This window comes from Acomys russatus, chromosome 21 (assembly GCF_903995435.1).
Source record: "Acomys russatus chromosome 21, mAcoRus1.1, whole genome shotgun sequence".
Taxonomy (NCBI): domain Eukaryota; kingdom Metazoa; phylum Chordata; class Mammalia; order Rodentia; family Muridae; genus Acomys; species Acomys russatus.
The window spans coordinates 755,107-774,281 of NC_067157.1; the positions used below are offsets into that span (position 1 = coordinate 755,107).

At 36.0% G+C, this 19,175-nt stretch overlaps 1 protein-coding gene across 1 annotated transcript in view; it reads right to left on the minus strand.

Moving 5' to 3' along the window:
• Positions 1–8,488: 8,488 nt before the first annotated feature.
• Positions 8,489–19,175, minus strand: part of Ascc3 (activating signal cointegrator 1 complex subunit 3) — a 282,919-nt gene continuing 272,232 nt past the window's right edge. The window contains 3 exon segments of the mRNA XM_051164237.1: positions 8,489–9,267; positions 9,574–9,749; positions 16,191–16,400. Of these exon segments, the coding sequence (XP_051020194.1) occupies positions 9,120–9,267; positions 9,574–9,749; positions 16,191–16,400 (534 nt within the window). The 3' untranslated portion in view covers positions 8,489–9,119.

Below are 19,175 nucleotides of genomic sequence, written 5' to 3' on the forward strand. Positions count from 1 at the left end.
CAATCATTTTCAGCATGAAGAGTAACAATCAATTCAAAATCAATCTCTCTAGGCTAGATTATTGCAAACAGCAGCAGGTTTACTGTTTATGACTTCTAGCATTTTATAAGATGGACAGAAGCCAGGATCATCATGGTTGTATATTACTAGAACTGGGATTGTCCATGGTGAGAGTTCTTTAGTTTATTGATTTCTTCAATGCTTCAGTTTCTCTGAAGATTACTTGTAGGGTAATGTGTTTTTTTAAAAGAGGAATGTATTTTTCGAAAGATCAGGAAATAAGATTGAGGTTTTACGAAGATGTCTATATTACGCTCTTTGCTTCTGCTATGAACAGCTCTATATTAGAAGCTAGGGGCAAAATTTGTTACCACTTATTGGTTAGAATTAGGTTTCAAAATTGGATAAAATAGTGTAAAATATTTATTTTGGATGAAACATCAGATACTTGCTTATTTATTTATTGTGTGTGTGTCTGTGTGTACATGCATGACCACACATGTGCTCACATGTGTACCATGGTGCATACATGGAGGTTAAGGCATAACTTTTAGAATCATTTCATTTCACCATGTGAGTTCTAGAAATGACACACAGCTCATCAAGCTTGGTGACAACTGAGCCATCATGCTGGCTCCACATCTTGCTTTTAAAGACAGCATTTTGATTTTTTTTTTTTTTTTTTTTTTTTTTACTGAGTATACTTAAATTTTTTCTGCTTATAAGTGTTGGAAGAGCAGGAGTCCCAGGAAGTTTTTTGGTATTGCTTGCAATATTAAGGAATGTACAAGATGGTTTAAAGGACATTATAGAGCTTGCCAAATCATTTCATTTCACTCTATTTCAACATACATTATGATTTATATGCTCATCCAGTGTGAAGGCACCTGTGGTCTTGTTCTCAAAAGTTGTTCTGTTTCCTTAGTGGTTCCTGTTTCTGTTGGTTCAAAATAGTCCTTGGCATGTTTGTTCTCATAACCCAGAAAGCTCATTGTCTGGGAATTCTGCCCCTAACACCTGGTCAAAGCACCCTCAGAATGTTCCAATGAACAGCTCACATTCCCACGTGTGATGAACTACACGTAAATTGTAAATTTGCATTCTGAAAAGTTGAAATAGTGAAGTACAGAGTTCATTCAAAAAGGAACAAAATGGGGATGTAGAAATGGCTCAGTAGTTAGGAGCACAGCTCTTCCAGAGGACCTGGGTTCAATTCCCAGAACCAGCAAAGCAGCTCACAAATATATAACTCCAATTAAAGGAGATCTCTTTGGGCTTCTGTGAACACTAAATGTGCACATGGTACCCACACACACATCAGGCAAACCACCTATACATAGAAAAAAAATATAAGAAAGCACGCACAGCTTTTCTTTACAATCTGTACCTACTCCTTTTGATCCCTGGTGAAACTGTGTCCTAGTCAATCGTAGACCATAATGGGTGATAATAGTAATGAGCAAAAGTAACAATTGGTAAGTATATGAATTCCTGGTAGCCTGTTCATAATTAGGTTTTTCTTATACTTCCAAGAGTGTATTTGAAAGCTCAATTGAAATCACTGGCACTCTTTGTTAGAATGTTACACACTTTCATGCAGTATTCATTTTTTTTTCAGTAAGTATGTGATGATTGGTTTTCAGTCTGTCCTGAACTTTTGTTGACAGGAAAAAAATGTTTGATAATGAAGATGTCCACTCATAGCTTTCTGTGCATTAGTTTTTTAAAAGCATAATGCAATTTGTCTTTTCTCATTCTCACAAAAATCTTCTCTTGTGCAATTTAAACTGATTTTTACTTAAAGTCTTGTTTTTAATTTACATAGAGTAACTATACATATTGATGAAGCAGCACATTGAGCTTACACCTATTGCCATATACATTTATTATTTCTGTGTGATGAGAACACCAAAAACATCTTTTACTTATTTTGAAATACTTAATTCAATATTGTTCACCCTAGTACTCTATTGTGTGATAGAACACTAGAATTTTACTCTCTATTTTAACGGGGACAAATAGAGCTGGAAACTGGGTTTCCATGTGTAGGGTGAAGTGAGACCTTATCTCTCTCCACATATAAAAATCAATTAAAAATATATTAAAAAGTTAAATGGCAGACTCAAAATGATAAACACATTTGAAATAGATTTTGTTCTTAGACTGATAAACTCAGCTTAGTTTCTTTTTAATGACCCATATGCATGTTACAAAAAGTAGCCATAAACCCATATTCACATACTTTTAATAGATTATTGTCTTTTCAGGTTGTTACTTTGGAGGGATATCCACAAATGCTGCTGTTCTACCAAGAAAAACACTTTTAGAACATCTCTTTTCTGAAGTGTTTGGTATTAATTTGTAAGTCACAAGAAAAATGATTTAACTTTTTCTCTTCTTTATTGTTTAAGAATTTTATACAGACATAAAACATGATCAAATCTACCCCTATTCCTCTCCTCCATTTGTATTTCCCCCACCACTTCCCCCCTAATTCCATGTGTTTTTTTTTTTTTAAAGGAAATCCATTGGGTGAACTTAGTGCTCTCTACATGGATGTAAGTGCCCCTGTGCTCCTGGAAGTGTCCCAATGCTCCTGTAGGGCCATCTATTGAAGAATGGGTAGCCTCAGAAGGTCTACATCTTAGGAAAAAACTGACTGTCTTTCCCTAGTAGCCATTAGTCACCAATTCCTCAGCTAGAGCTCATATCAATCTATGATGGGATTTTATCTGTCTTGCTCTTGCAGGGCTTTTGTATTCCACCACATTTGCTGTTGAGTTCGTGTGTGCAATAGCTATGTCACATCTGGCAAATACTGCTTTGTTAGATGCCTACTCTCTCTGGTTCTTATTATCTTTCTTCCCATTTTCTGAGATGATCCCTAAGTTTTGGGAGGAGGGGATATGATAAAGGTATCTCATTTTTTTAGTTGAACACCCCAGAGTCTCATATTCTCTGAATATTGACCAGCTGTGGGTCTCCATTAATTGCCATCTACTACAAAAAGCTTCTCATGAGGGTTGAGAAATCAGTCAATGGGTATAAAGATAAGAACTTAGGGGCAGTTTAATATTGTCCATTTAGCAATATAATAGTAGTAGATTCTTGCCTAGGGCCCATGACCTAGACAGCCATGTTTTTTTCCCCTCCTAACAGTACCAGGCATAGAATTCATCTTATGGATTTAATCAGAAGGAGAGTGGTTACTCCCAAAATACTGGTGCCACTATCACATAACTGGGCACAATATGATATGTTGGTTGTTGTAGATCATAGGATTAATTAGGTGAGATGATTACTTTCTTCAATGGTGGAGATTAGGGTGTGTAGTTTGTGTACAGAAATGAAGGTTTTAGGGGAGAATGCTGGCACAGTGTGCCTTAGCATCACTGCAATTGTTAATCTTGCCAATTTGATTAGACTGAGATAGTTAAATTAATAAAGCATACCTCTGAGTGCATCCGTGAAGATATTTGCTGTGATGATAATGTGAAGGCATTAATGTAATCCCAGGTACTTGGAAGTATGAGAGAGGGTGATCACAAGCACTAGACATGATGGGCTATAGAGCGAAGATATTTTGACTGGCCCCTTTTTGTATGTTGTTCTTTAGTCCCTGACTGCCACAAAGTAAGCAGCTCATCATGCCCTCTGTACCACGTTGTTCTGACATGACACCAAAGAAATAATAGAGACAGATTACCATAGACTGAAAACTCCTCCTTTTACTTTATGTGATACTATTTGTCACAGTGATGCTAAACTAGCATGCACATCATATAGTTCATTGCTGATGATAGCTTGTAATCTTTGCTGAGTGATGCCAAATAATTCTCTCCCCTGGTCCCTCCCCCGCAAAATCCAACACAGAGTAATCATCCTTGAAATCATTCACATACAACCAATGCACACATATGTAACAGTAGAGAAAAAAAGGTTATCAACTTGGAGTGGGATGGGCTAGAGGAAGAAAAAGTTGTGTAATTTTATTTCAATTAAAAACAAAATCACCACAAAATTGAAAAAAAAAAAAACATACAAAAAGTTAGCTCTTTGAGGGTTTTACCTTTCCCTCCCAAAATATCATATTCAGCCTCCTCCCCCAGCTCTTTCCAGATCCACCCACTTCCCTTGCCATCCAACTTTATGTCATTTTTAAAAAGTTACTTTTATTTTTTAAAACCCCATCAAGACAAATTTATATTAGGATTTATGGTCCTCCTCTGGAGTGTGGTCAGCATAGCAGGGCCACACAGTTACTTCCCTCATTCATCGACTCTTTTTTTCATTGGCTACTCCGGTTCTTATCTCTTGCAATCTAAGTGTTCTCCTTAGAACACTTTTAAACAGTATTTTTATTGTATTTCATGCAATATATTTGAACATATTCATCTTGCCCTCAACTCCTCCTACAACCATCTTCTCTTCCCATCCAACTTTGAGTAGTTTGTGTATCCAACTTGAAAGTGGTCTTGCCCAAAGTGTGGCTGACTTACAAGGGGTGACACCATTCAAAAAAACTCCTTTCCCCCGAACTATTATGCCAATAATCCCTGAGCTAGGTATGGATTTTGTGTCCACCTTCCCTTTCTGTGCTGACCTTTTGTCTGGTGTGAGCTTTCACAGGTCTTTCTTGTGCATGCTGTAATAATCACTGAGTTCATATGTGCAATTGCCTTATAGTGTCTACAAAAGTTTCCCTGATGTTTTTTGACACTGGTCTTTTCCCTCTCTCTTCCACGAAACTTCCTGGGCTTTGAGGAAAGGCACGTGGTCTGTATATATGTAGGGATGAGCACTCCAGTCTCTTTTAAAGAAATATTTTTAGCATTATGTGTGTATGTGCATGTGTCTAAGAGGTCAGAGCCATGTCAGATTCTCTGGAGCTAGAGTTGTATGGAGTTTTGAGTTGACTGATGTGGGTACTAGGACCTGAACTCATGTCCTCTGCAAGAACAATGCACACTCTTAAGTGCTAAGCCATTTATGTCTACAGCTCCACTCCACAGTCTCTTATTCTGCATGTTGGCCAGTTAAGATTATGTATTGTTATTTACTGCAAGAAGTTTCACTGATGAGGGTTGAGAGATGCACTGATCTATGTATGGATCTAGCAAAAAGTAATTAAGAAAAATTTTAATAGTATGTCTATGTAGCAGAATAACAGCATTGGATTTTCCTCCAGGGCCTATGTCCTATCTAGCTACTGGGTCTTTGTCCCATTAACAGTGCCAGGTATGGGTGTCATTTCATGTAGCAGGCCTTATATAAAATCGGAAAACTGTTGGTTACTCCTGTAACATTTCTGCAGCTACTGCACCAGCAATATCTTATCAGGGTAGTAACTGCTGTAGTCTGCAGGGTTCACAACTGGGTTGAGATGATTATTTTCTCTTACTGTAGCGAGCATTGCAATTTCCAGCATCATAAAGACAACCCAGTGAGGAATGAAGCTTTTTCAGGTGAGTACCAGCTTGATATCTTTATATTTTGTGATTCAAATGCGGTGTCTTCAGCAATAGGGTCTTACCATTACGTTCTGGATGGTAGCCAAGATTATTGATACTATCCTGTAATGCTTGGGGATCTATGTGGCCATACTAGCCAACAATTCAAAAAAGAGGCAACCCATGTCCAGTACTTGGTTTTTCATTTTTCAGCACGAGGTGACTATTTGGGGGGGGGTACTGTTCCTCTGTTGTACTGTAACTTCATTAAACCTCTTTATATTTGCCTAAGTATATATTTTTGGAAGCGTCTATAGTATATTAGGTTTCCATATGACCTTTTAAAATTCCCTTAGTAAGAGGTGTTCTCAGATGAAATGAACTGTGGGTTCTCAAGAAGCCATTTTGTTAACTATCCATGTAGCATATTTCCACTTGAGCTTTCATATATAATGCCAACTATAGACACCAGAGATAATCATATGAATATCTGAGTGCCAAATGCGAGATACCTCCCTTGGAGTTGTTGGTCAGGAAGACCCAACATGTGCTATTGCCATTGCCATTGCTATTGATTTTGGATCAGAACTTGAAGGTAAAATTCCATTTCTGAAGACATCATATATCTTGATTGCAGGACAAAGAAATGAAACTGAAATGAAACTGGAAGTTTCCTTCCTATTGGCTAGCTTTTACAATGTTGGAAGTTGCTACATAGCCAGCTGGCAATGGTAATTGATGTGTACCTTGTGTGCTATAATGCTTATCTGCCAGGTAAACATACCGACTTGTGCAACAGTGGCATAACTTTTAAAAGGTAACCAACTGCTTTCTGCTTGGAATAGAGGCCAGCTTCACTGGAGGGAATTCATGCCTGGTACTGTCACTTGGTCAAAAGCATATGAACTAGGCTCTATGGCAAAATCACTACAATTACTACAATTGTTTTGTTAAATGGACTTTTATGAAACTGCTTTCTGAGTACTTATGTTTATAACTATAGACAAGTGCTCTCAGCTTTCATCATCCCCTCAACAAATAACAATGAATACAAAGGCTTATGGTTGACCAATGTACTGAGCAGTGACTACTGAGCACTTAGCCCTAACTGGGTCATTCACAGAATCCCTATTTTATAGCCAACATCATAGATGAGAAGGCAAAAATATGTAAAAGCTGGATGATGGGAAGGTTTGTGAAACATTATCTTCAAGGAATGATGTTTATTAACTATGAACTCACATGTTGATTGCACAAGATTGTGTGTGTCCATGTTCAGACATGGATGAAGAGCTCATAGGGCCCTAAACCTCCCTAGGGGGAGGGTGTTGATGCTGGGGGAGGAGGAGACACTGACGTCAGTAGTACAGTCACTGTTGAGTCCCTCAGGCTTCAATATTTGGAGAGTATAGCTTCAAATTCATGCTCACCCAGACAGCCTTATTCAGTGCTTCACAAAAAAAAAAAAAAAAAAAAAAAAAAAAAAAAAAAAAAAGACAAGAAATTGCCATGGGGACAGGTAGGGAAGGAAGGTGATGGTGGTAGGAGGTGTGTAATATAGGATTGGGGAGTGAGTATGATTTGAAACCTCCACTTTGTGAGGTAGATCACTCAATCTTTTCATCATTGTGTATTTTCTTAAAAAAAAAAAAAAAAAAACAATCATCACCCAAACAGAAGTTGTAGGCCAAATCCTCACCAAAAACTAAGATTTGAGTCATTTTACACATTGTCCAATTTTTTTTTTTGCCACTAAAAGTGGTAAGAAATTAATGATCTGTGGGTCTGAAAAAGTAGCATTGAGATGTCCAGTGTCCCATTACTTTAAAACATGGGAAGTAATGAGTGCAGATAAAGTTACAGATACATTAAAATAAGATCAAATTTTCTATTCTAGTACACCTTGTCTTCTCTGGTTGATTTGGAGCTAAGCAATTTTAACATGTCAATTACCACCTTTTTTCTCTTTTTCTTTTTCTTCCTTCCTCTCACTTATTTCTTTAGACAGGGTCTCACTGTGTAGCTCTGGCTGTTAGAGCAGGCTGACCTCTGCCCTGAATACAGGGATTAAAGGCATGCTTTATTATGCCCACCCTGATTCTTGCCTTTCTAATAGGGACAGATTTGAGACTTCTAGTACCTCATATGTATATGTTCAGTGAAGTAGACCTGCTCTCACTCTCTGAGAAAGATGACACTGATTAGCAGAAAATATAGGGTTGTTTCTACAGAGGTCCTTGTGTGTATTGATGATCGTTATTTACACCTAATTTTCATTAATTTGATTAAACCAGTGGTTAGGTACAAATTTCAATAAGGAAATAAACTTTTCCAAAAGAAAAACACAAAGAATGCTTTATGTGAAATCACTCTCTTAAGACTCCCCACACATCTCATCCTCCCACATTCTGTCACACTAGTTATCTATACTCTCAAAGGAGCATACATATATTCTCTGCCCTCACCTTCCTGTCTTCCTCATTGCAGTTAAAGGAATACAACCTGGAAGTTCCACCTTGAGGAGTGCTTACATTTTAGTACTTGCAATAGTTATATTAGAAAATATTTGAGAATGATTAATTTTGGGGCCAGGAATTACTTTGCAAAATACAATTTCATCCCACTAAAATGTGTATTATGTAGACATTTAGTTTCTAACTACATTTTGAGTAACTCTTCTTCACGATGTGCTACTTATTTCAACAGACATATTTCTTTTATTACAGGTAAGAATCTAACTGTGAGGTTGAGTATAAGGACAAAATTATTGCAAAGTCTGTCTGTGTATGTACGGAGATCTAGCATGTGGGAAACAGAAAGAGCAGTCCTGGGTTTGAGGCTAGGCCAGGTTATATAGTAAGACCCTGAAATGTAAAACTGAAGCAAACAAAACCCCAAAGACAAAAAATTATAAATTATACCAAACTTTCTTCCTTGTACTTGTAAATATATCAGAAAGAAGTGAGGTAGGTTTGAGAAGTGAGAGAAAAAGGAATAGATGAAAAACAGGGTATAATGGTATGGTAAAACGAGAGAAAAAAAAGAAAATCTTGTTTGAGAGAAGTACTCTATATTTTATTTCCACCAGTTACAGTGTTACATTTTTCAAGATCAGTGTATGGTCATTGAAAAATCATCATTGATCTCCACAATATAATTTCATATCATATATTATCATTTATAAGAAATCTTTGAAACTATTTCTATATGTGATCAAACCAATGCATGAATTTTGCTAATAAGATCCACTTTGTATCATGTTATAGATTTATGTTTTATGTTGCTTAAACTCGTAACCTGTTATACCTCAATGTAATTTTCCTTAGAAAAAGGAATAGCTGGTATTCATGTAAACAGTCCATTGTGAGATGCAAAAATTGGTAATTCAAAAATATCACGCCCAACATACACAACTTAAAAATGATACTATATGTTTACATATCTTACATGTAAAGAAACCCATGAAGCTGTTATAAAAGGCAGCATTTCCTAAAAGGTCTCTATGGCTAACACTGCTAAAATCATCACTGCAGCCATTGCCAATTTCCAAGATGTTTTGTGATTAGAAGTTGATTCTGCCAAGTCAGACACCAAGTAATTCAACTTGTCCACATGACTGAACAGCCAAGACTGTTAGCCACTTCTTTCAAATATTGTGTTTGAGTCAGGTCACTGTACTGCCAAGTCAGTGAAGGCATCAGAGATCTTTGTGCTGACCTGTGTGGAAATGTTTGCCTTTGTGACATTGAGATAAATGTCATACTGCTGGTCTAGGCCGAGGTAACAGTCACTCATGAGATACAGGGTGAAGATATATCTGAAATATAAAAACAGAAAGTACATAATACATGTGAGCAGAATGCCTTTATCAAACACATCACTATGCACAATATGCATAAAAAAGAGATAAAATGTACATTTTATCAAATTTTAATCTTTTTTATTTTATGAAGCAAAGTTGGAGATTGAGAAATTTGTTTTAACAGGTATTTAAGCATGAGCATTAACAGAGGTGTAGGGGGATACCTACCAAAGAGGTCACTAGTACATACTCCAATGAACAGGCTTTTCAGGACAGAGAATTACCATCGTTATATTAGAACTTGTGTAAGATTCTGCTTACCTTCCAGGTGTTTCAGGAGTAAAGAAAGAAATGGAAGCATCATGATGAGTTCGAACAAATCCTACTCTTTTTACGGCAATCAGCTCTCTCTTATCCACTTCTCCTAATATCAAAAACCATCCTTCATCTTTCACTTTTGGAAATCGAGGTGTAACTGCATAACTCTCATATTTTCCCTGAAAACCAGAAAAAGAGATAAAATATTATGAATGCCTGTATTTTCTAGTCTTCTGCCTGTGGTTACAGGGCTGTGCTGTTTCACTTGAAGGCCATAGTTCTATACAGTTCAATTACATCTATCTGGACATTCTACAATCTCTTCCTTTTTTATTTGGTTTCTTTACTATGTCTTTAGTTTCCTTTCTTTAAGGTTCTCTGAGGCTATAAAGCGACCAGCTATGACTGTCAAAATATTTGGCTCAGCTAGAACAGAAAGCTGAGTCCTAACATACAGTTTTCATGATATTCCTAAAATAACCATTAACATTCCAGAGACAGATGAAAAATCTGAGGTACAATTTTATATTTTGATGTTATATGTTGTTGAAAGCTGCATGCAGAAAGAACTGATGGTTAGGAAAACGAGTAAGCAAATGAACACAGTCAGACTAGACAATAAACTTCCTAATGATGAACAACAAAGGCAAAAGCTTTGCTTTGCCTAAGAATAAAATCTACATAAAAGGCTTCATTCTCCTCTCCCCTCCCCTTTAAGCACCCCTCCTTTCCCTCTTTCTCATTTTTTCAAAACAGTTTATCTGTGCAGGCCTGGCTGTCATAGAACTTGCTGTGCAGATGAGGCTGGCCTCAAACTCACAGAGATCTGCCTGCCTCTGCCTCCCAAGTGCTAGGATTAAAGACACGCTCCATCCTGCCCAGCAAAAGCACTTATTTTAATGTGGTACAATGAAAACTCTTTTCTCAAAGATGGCAGATGACTCCTATACACATATTGCTCAAATCTCCAGGGAACAAATGAGGGAAAGTTGGACAATAGCTATCTTATGAGGTGATATGACAAATAGTAGTTTCAATAGCAAAGAAATGAAGGGGAGAGGAGAGAAGAAAGAGAGATTAAGGGAAGCTGAGATTATCTGTGTGTTCAGCTATGCTGGCAGAAGTAACCAAAAGGATGGAAGTCAAAGACTTATACCACAATCAACACTGGATGCACCACTGAATATATTTACTGTCTGTCTAGTGAGATAACAATCATGGAGTATGCCTGATGGGAATATCTTTTCTTCTTGATGCCTGACTTGTGGAGTGGTGTAAAAAAGCTATTTTAGAGAGATTACCTCCCAGACAGTGGCCGAGGAGCTGTAGCATGGCTCATTTTGGGGACCCAGGGCAAGTGTTACAACTATACTCTGAAATCCAGTTTGGAGAATTCTTTATGATTGAGGAGATAAACTTTAAACCTAATTGTAACATTGTTCCACAAAGTAGAAACATCTTTGAGGTTTAGGCTGGAGTGGACTGCATAGAGATAGGCTTATAATTCAGCTATAGCACTGAGGGACCATAAGATTGAAGGATGGTACAGGGACACACCATAAACCTCTTGTTTCTACACTAGTACTGGATTGAGGCAGTTTGCACCTGTACCTAGCTAATACTTTATCTGCATAAAGACAGGTGATGAAGATAGGGTCTATTTCCTAGAGCATATGGACTGAGTGAGGACTTAGCTACAGCACTGTAACTCTAGTCCAGTGAGAGAAATGACACTTCCCCCTTACTGTAACATAGTCTACTTGAAGACTGCAAATATGTCAACTGAAAAAACACAATTAAAAAGAAACAATCAAACAAACCAAATAAAACACAGCTAATGACCTAAGCCCAGATAGGGAAGTCCTAATAAAGAAACAATAAACATGAAAAATCATAGTAATGTGATTTCTTTGAAAATAGTTGTTTCAGAACAACAAATTTCAAAGAAAAGTAAATTAGATAAAATTCCCAGCAAAGAACTCAAATGAAGAATTCCAGGAATATTTAAGACAAAATTGTTGATATCGTTGAGGACATTTTATGTCACTGAATACGTTAAAACTAATTCGAACAGCTGAATGAGTTAAGAAAGTCAGAGGTATTCAAGAGGTTAGAGAGAGTAGAAAGATATGAGTTTAGATCTCCAGTACCCATGTGTAAAAAGTTGGGCATGGTGGTGCAAACCTTTAATCTCAGAACTGCAGAGGTGGAGACAAGAGGATTCCCCAGGGCTTGCTAGTGAGCCAGCTTAGCTACTCAATAAGCCAAAGGGCTAGTGAGAGACCCTATTAAAAAAAAAGTAAGGTAGAAAATCAAGTTAGTGTCTCCTGAGGAAGAACACCTAAGGCCTCCACATACTTGAATACATACCTGATTCACCTGTTTGTGAATGCACATGCATAGCATGAACTCTTATCCAAAATATTAGAAAGAGGAATTCAAAGTAGAGAAATATGCAAAAAAATTAGATTTTTTTTTTAAAAAAGTAAAGCACAAGTCAAATAAAACCAGTGCAAGATTTACCAATAGAATGAATTAAGTGTAAGAGACAATACCAGAGCTAGAAGACAAGATACATTAGAATAGTCAGACAATGACAAAAATAAAACAATGAGAGAGTGTAAATGGAACACACAGACATCTATGGGACATCATTAAAAGAATAATGAATATATGAATTAGGGACACAGAAGGACAAGCTAAAAGCATTAGTAAAAATAGTAGATTTTTCCAAATCTAGAGAAAGAGACGTCTATGTAGTTATGAGGCATTTACAGTGACAAGTAGACAAGCAAAAAACTGTCCTATGTCATGTTAGAGTGGAAACATTAAATATACAGAACACAGAGAAGAGCCACGTCACTTATCAGTTGAATGCATCAGGAGAACAGCCAAGTTTTCAACAGAAATCTAAAAACCAGGAGAGTATGTATCAACCTATTTTAAGTTCTGAAAGACAGTAACTGTCAATCTCCATCACAATATATAGCACTTTTTAAGAGTTAAAGAAGAAGGAAAAAGTTTCCTTCCATGTTAAACACAAACTAAAGGCATTAGTGACAGTTGAACCAGCAGTACAAATACTTGAGGGAATCCTTTGGCCTGAAAACGTTGATAAACACATCTGTGAGAAAACAATAAATTGTGCTAGAACACAAAGAATAAGATGAAATGACAGGAAATTAATATACACCTTTCAATAGAAACTGAATGTTAGTGGTTTTAATTTCCTTATCAAAAGACATAGAGTAGAAGATTTAAAATCAAGATGCAGGGGCTACAGAGACAGCTCAGTTGGTAGTTGCTGTGTGAGTGTGAAGACTGGAGTCTGAATGTTCAGGACCTATGCAAACGCCAGGTGCCTGTGCCAGCTACCTATAATCTTGGCACTTAGGAAGCAGAGACAAGGAATCCTTACAGAAGGATCTGCTCGATGAGTTTGAGTGAGGGAGCCTGAATCAACATATAAAGTTAGGAGTGATCAAAGAAGACATCCAAATATCAACCTCTAGCCTTCACATGTACATGCATATATATGTAGATGTATCCGCATGCACACCACATATACTCAACCCCTCCAAGTGATTTAAATTTGTTGTTTCTAATAAATCTATCTAATTATCAGATACACAATCTTAGTTTGGTGAAAAGACAAAGGACAAAAAAAAAAAAAAAAAAAAAAAATCCAGGCTCATGAAACTAGCAGTCTAGCAGGTGTAGCTACTGGAGAGAGAGAGAGAGAGAGAGAGAGAGAGAGAGAGAGAGAGAGAGAGAGAGAGGGAGAGGGAGAGGGAGAGGGAGAGGGAGAGGGAGAGGGAGAGGGAGAGGGAGAGGGAGAGGGATAGAGAGAGGGATAGAGAGAGAGAGAGAGAGAGAGAGAGAGAGAGAGAGAGAGAGAGACGACACCTAACTACAACTAATGAAAAGAGGTAAAGAGGGTTGCTTCACAATGATTAAGGGAGCAATCCACCTAGGGGATATTTCAATGCTAAGGATACACATACACATACTAAACACTGATATAGCAAGTTCATAAAAAAAGAACCCTGGGATACAAGGAAGTAAATTAGTTTCAGTATAGTAAAAGCAGCAGGGGAACTTAGATCCTCTAAACAAAAGAAACAAACACAAAAACAAGAATTAAAGGATATTGTAGAGAAAATGGACATCTACAGAATTTCCTGTCAAACACTAAAATGCTGCTTATCTCAGAAGATCATGGAACTTTCTGAAGCGTAATCCACATATTAGGACATTAAGTATTAACAAATAGAAGAAATTTAAAGCAACTTATTGCATTTTGCTATCAGAACACAGTAAAACTGGATATCAATAGTAAGAGAAGTTAAGGAACATATGCAAATTCATGGAGGATGAACAACACATTACTGAATCAGAAGATTTCATTACGGAAAAACAAGGAAAGGAATAAGACGACCTACTACAATTAGAATGAAAATGCAACACAGTAGCGCCTGTGAGATACAATTCAAGTGGCTCCAAGAGAGGAGGTTATAGCTATAAATGCCAACAATAACATCGAAGGGGTATTAAATAATGACTTAATAAAGTACCTTAAAGTCTTAGAAATACAAGAGCAAGTCAACCCCCAAAGTAGAGTAGATGGAAAAAAGTAATACCTATTAAGCAGAAAAGAATGAGATGGAAGTTGAAAAAAATAAATAATAAATGAAACAGAATTTGTGAAAACATAAACAAGATAAATTTGACAAATCATTAAACAAACTGAACAATAGGGAGAGATGAACCAAACTACTGAAAATAGAGATGAAACGGGAATACTACAACAGACACCACTTAAGTTCAGAGGATCTTGACATATACCTAAAAAAAAAAAAAAAAAAAAAAAAAAAAAAAAAAAAAAAAAAAAAAAAAAAAATCCCAATTCTAACAAATTAGAAAATCTGGAAGAAAAGGCTAATTTTCTTCTTATATGTGACCTACTAAAATTCTACCAAGAGCATATAAACACTGTACGAAGGAATAGGATAGACGTGGTGAGGGGTAAGAATGGCAACTGCTGCACAAAGCCAGGCTTAGATGGATTTCCTGCTAAATGCTGCCAGTCCTTAAGAACTAACACCAAGGCTCCTCAAATGATTTCATAAGAGAGACAAAGGCTACAAAGCAAATTCTAGGCCTACCTACCCAGGAATTGAAACTGGAAGTTTAGCGATTTGTAACATTCATTTGTAACATTTGCCACAATCCATATTTTCATGTAAATATGACAATATTGGAACTTTATTTTGGAATTGATTTCTACAAAGATCATCTACTGGTTTTGTAGGATAATGTCCTTACTACATAACTACACTAATACCAAGAAGCTCTTCATTAGATTTCACTGTGTTTCACAGGCAGATTTTTTTTTAAAACAGTAATTGAAAATTGAACTTAAGTTTTTAGAAAAATTTTACCTATTTTTAAAGGAGACTGTCATGGTTTTATTTTTATAATTAATACTATTATCCATCTATGAATCCTAACAGTCTTTGAATTTGGGTTAAGCAATGCCAGGAAGAAGACCAATGATATTTATACTGATTCAGTTTTGTGTTAGAAATCAAAAAAGCAGAACTTAAAGGGACAGAACTAGGATGTCGTAACAATCTAAAGTTATACCATTTTGTGTGTGAAAACAGAGAACAAAGCTGCTAGTTGCAAACTTATTTATCAGGTTTTACTCTTGACATCAGTAATGCCTGAACTCACTGCATGAAGACTAAGCTGCTGGAAGGTGGTGGCACATGCTTTTAATCTCTGCAGAGGCAGGTGGATCTTGAGCTCAAGGCCAGCGTGGCCTACAGAAGGAGTTTCAGGATAACTAGGGCTACCCAAAGAAACGCTGTGCTGAAAAACCAAAAATAAATAAATAAATAAATAAATAAATACATACAAAGTATTATTTCAGTTATGATGGCACTTAAAAACCATCAGCCTATACTATGTGATCTTCTAGGACTTAAATGATTTTGGTATCAGGCTACAGAAAAGAGCACACAATATACAATAAAACTACTGTACATTTTTTTCTCTGCATGAAATTGACAAAGCTTTCTTAAATGTAAGGAAGCAGACAGATGTGGAAACTGAACCTCAGAAAAGCTTAGTATCTTACTCAGGTCCAGAGTACTAAGTAGGAAAGCTTCACCCTCATCTGCATCTAGTGTACTGCAAGTCCTGCACATCAAGATCTTCTAGGGCCATCAAGACCTTCTAGGGCAGTGCTTCTCAGAGTTTAAACTCTTTAAATATCCCCTGAGGCACTAAAGAAAGTATCAGACCCCTGAGGTTCTGGTTTGGTTACTGTGGAGTGGGGCCAAGGAATATATACCTTAAAAGGCACTCACGCTAGAAAAGCCTGTTTGTGAATAGTGCTACAGGCACTGTAAGGTAGAGGAATATTCTGGACATGAAAAATGGCACATGAGAAGATCTGATTAATTTCAAAAGATTGACGCTTGCTACTACTAATGCTAGTTGAGAAAGCAGGATTCACAAATGACACGAACACATTAGTAATAGAAAAGATATGTGTGGTGGTGCATGTGAATACTTGGTGTGAAATATTTGAGCATGGAAACCAAATACTAGACCTTGTGGAACCCAAAATGGACTCTCTGCAGGCTGACTTGAAGCACATACTCCTGATCAGCATGCAACTTGATCCACTTGTTGTCATCTCGTTTGTCTGCTGTCAGAGTTGAGATGGAGAGTTCATTATGTCCTTCAACTAAGTCATCCCATGAACCTTTAACACTTATGCCAACATTTATCACTGGCAAGCGAGTTAAGAAATTCCATGCCTGAATAAAAAAGAAAAAGAAAAAAAGGATCAATTAGGGAAAAATGCAGTGAACAACTAAAAAATGGTGTGCTTCTAGGAAGTCAGTCTTCTAACTTTGAGATTAAATCTGTTGAAATAATATAGAGATCCTTCATACTTTACTAAGCTTTATGCTACTAGCCAGTGATAGGAACCATTTGTCCACTCAGATTTTACTAGCTTTTTTTTTAATACATGTATATGTACAAATAGAATGTTTCTACTAAATTTTTAAAAATCAACTGAAAAAAAGACTTAAAACTATCTAAACTCATTTCTTTTTTGTAAATCTCACCTGATATTGAGTAACTATTGGCCATACAATAAAGTAAATATGATTAAAAATGTTTGCTGGTAACTGTTTCATTTTAATGATGTGTCTATTCAATATTAAGAGTGATTTTTAATGTGGAGAATATTTCTTGGGCCTATAAAGACAGAAACATAATAACTTAACACAACATTTTTGTTAACATTCTAAATTTATTCTGTAAATTTCTACAGCAAAATCCTATACTATTTATAATTAGGCTATAGAGCCCTATAATTCTAGGAATCCTTCTAAAAAATACATTTCTGCATTATTATTCCAACAGTACTAATAAAAAAACATATTTTACCACTTCATTCTTTCTCTTTAAGACACTTGTGAGTAATCATTCAATCAGCACTCAAGTATAGAATGAATGAATGAAAGTGTACATCCCTGGAAACCAGGTCACAAGAAACTCAGCTTAGTATCAGTTGAGAATAGTTCCTAATGTAGTTTAAAAATTACATGTGCACTTCCTTTTGGTTTCTTTTGATTCTTTAATGTATACCATGGTTTTCCTTATAGACTTTAATTGCTTGTTCACTATGGCTTTAGTGCTGTTGAGTGTATGTAATTGAATTGAAGCCCTGGTGAGCCAAAGCACCCTCAGGAATTAAAAAAAAAGTTAGCTCAATGAGAATGTTCACTGTAATCCCAATCCTCTAACTTTTTATTGTGATTTTGATTTTATGTCTGGAACTATATTCTGAAATGGTCAGCTATAGAATATATAGAATACAGTACACATAAAGCCAAGCTCCTGCCAGAACCAGCTGTCACCAAGGAGAAAAATGACCCTACTTAAGATTGGCCAACATGTAAAAATGGTCAAGGACACACACACAAATATCAGTAAGGCATGTATTTAATGAGATGACACACATGAAGCAAACCTTATTCTTATTTCTTCATTTGCACAGAAAAAGTAGTTACTAATACAATGTTTTCTGTTTTTAGCAACTCTTTGAAATTTCCTTTACAATGCTCTTAAAAGTCGTAACTGGCTTTTAAATGTATGAAATATTTTTCAAGGATTTATTATTTTTCAGCCTATAATGTGTATGCATTTATTGTATATATATATACATATATATGTATGTGTGTGTACTTGTGTATGTATAAACACTGTCTGTCTGTCTGTCTGTCTATCTATCTATCTATCTATCTATCTATATCTCATGAACTATTTTTTAAAGAAACTGCTCAGACATTTCAATACCAGCCAAACATATTTATCTGAGGATTAATCTTCATCTATTGAATCAGGCAAGATCACCACCATGCATACAATTATTTAATTAGCAGCCAAATCCTCTGCCAGTCAGTAGCTGTTCCAGGCATACTGATGGGGTAGGAGATGCAAATCTCATAGTCGTACTGCTTTTTCTCATTACTACTGCAATTAGCACTTAAATTGATGCTTTAAACATACTAATTTCTGGAATAATTCAGGATTTGTATGTTACCTGGGATCGCCTCACTGCAGAGCCGACACCAGATTGCTCTGCAAATTGAAGCACTTTTGAGCCAAATAACCATCATCATATCAGACAGAGACAATTTGCATTTGGTTTTAAAGATAACAGAATGGCAATTTATGCAAATAAATTAAGTAAGTTTACTTCTGAGTTCTCCCTCAACTAATTATAACAATGTTCTAATTTTTCATCACATCTAAAACTTGGCTTGAAATCACAGTATGTTATGGGAAAAATCTGTTGTTGTTAACAGCAGTCTTTTTTGAATTCAAAGATGTTTTTATTCATAATTTTGATGGTAATTTAGTTAGAAAGAAAGACACTTATGAATATTTAAATAATGATTTGTGTCAATTTGGGGTTCAACAGAAACTGAACAGTCAATCAGACACCTCTGCTTGTTACACTTTACTGAGTCTTGCTTAAAAGTAAGTTTCACCTGGAGAAGAAAAAAGAGACATGGTATAGAATTTTCTCAATACTTAAACTTGCAGATCAATACATTATACAGAAATCATGAATACCTTAAAATTTCAGGATAAAATGCAAATGACTTAAAAGTTTAGACACCCAAATATTTCTGGCATCATTCCTTTATGTTTTTTGTTTTCTCAAATATTTGTTTGGATCTTTGACTGCCTTTTACAATATCAATTTAACTTTCTTTATAAGTCATATGTTTCACAAGAGGAGATTATTTGAAAGAATATCTTATAATCTTAGAAATAAAAGCATGATTAAAGTAAGACATTACTTGTTTATGAAGGGATTATATATATGCCCAGGCACAAACCCTCCTAAATGAAATTCAGTCTTTGTTCTCTGCAATTAAACCATTAAGTTTCCATAGGGAAGAAAACTTCATATATACAGTAAAATACAGCAACTTACAATATACAACAGTCTCAAATTTAAAGTAAGATGTTTCAAGACACATTCATTGGCCTTGCAAGGCATGGCAGCT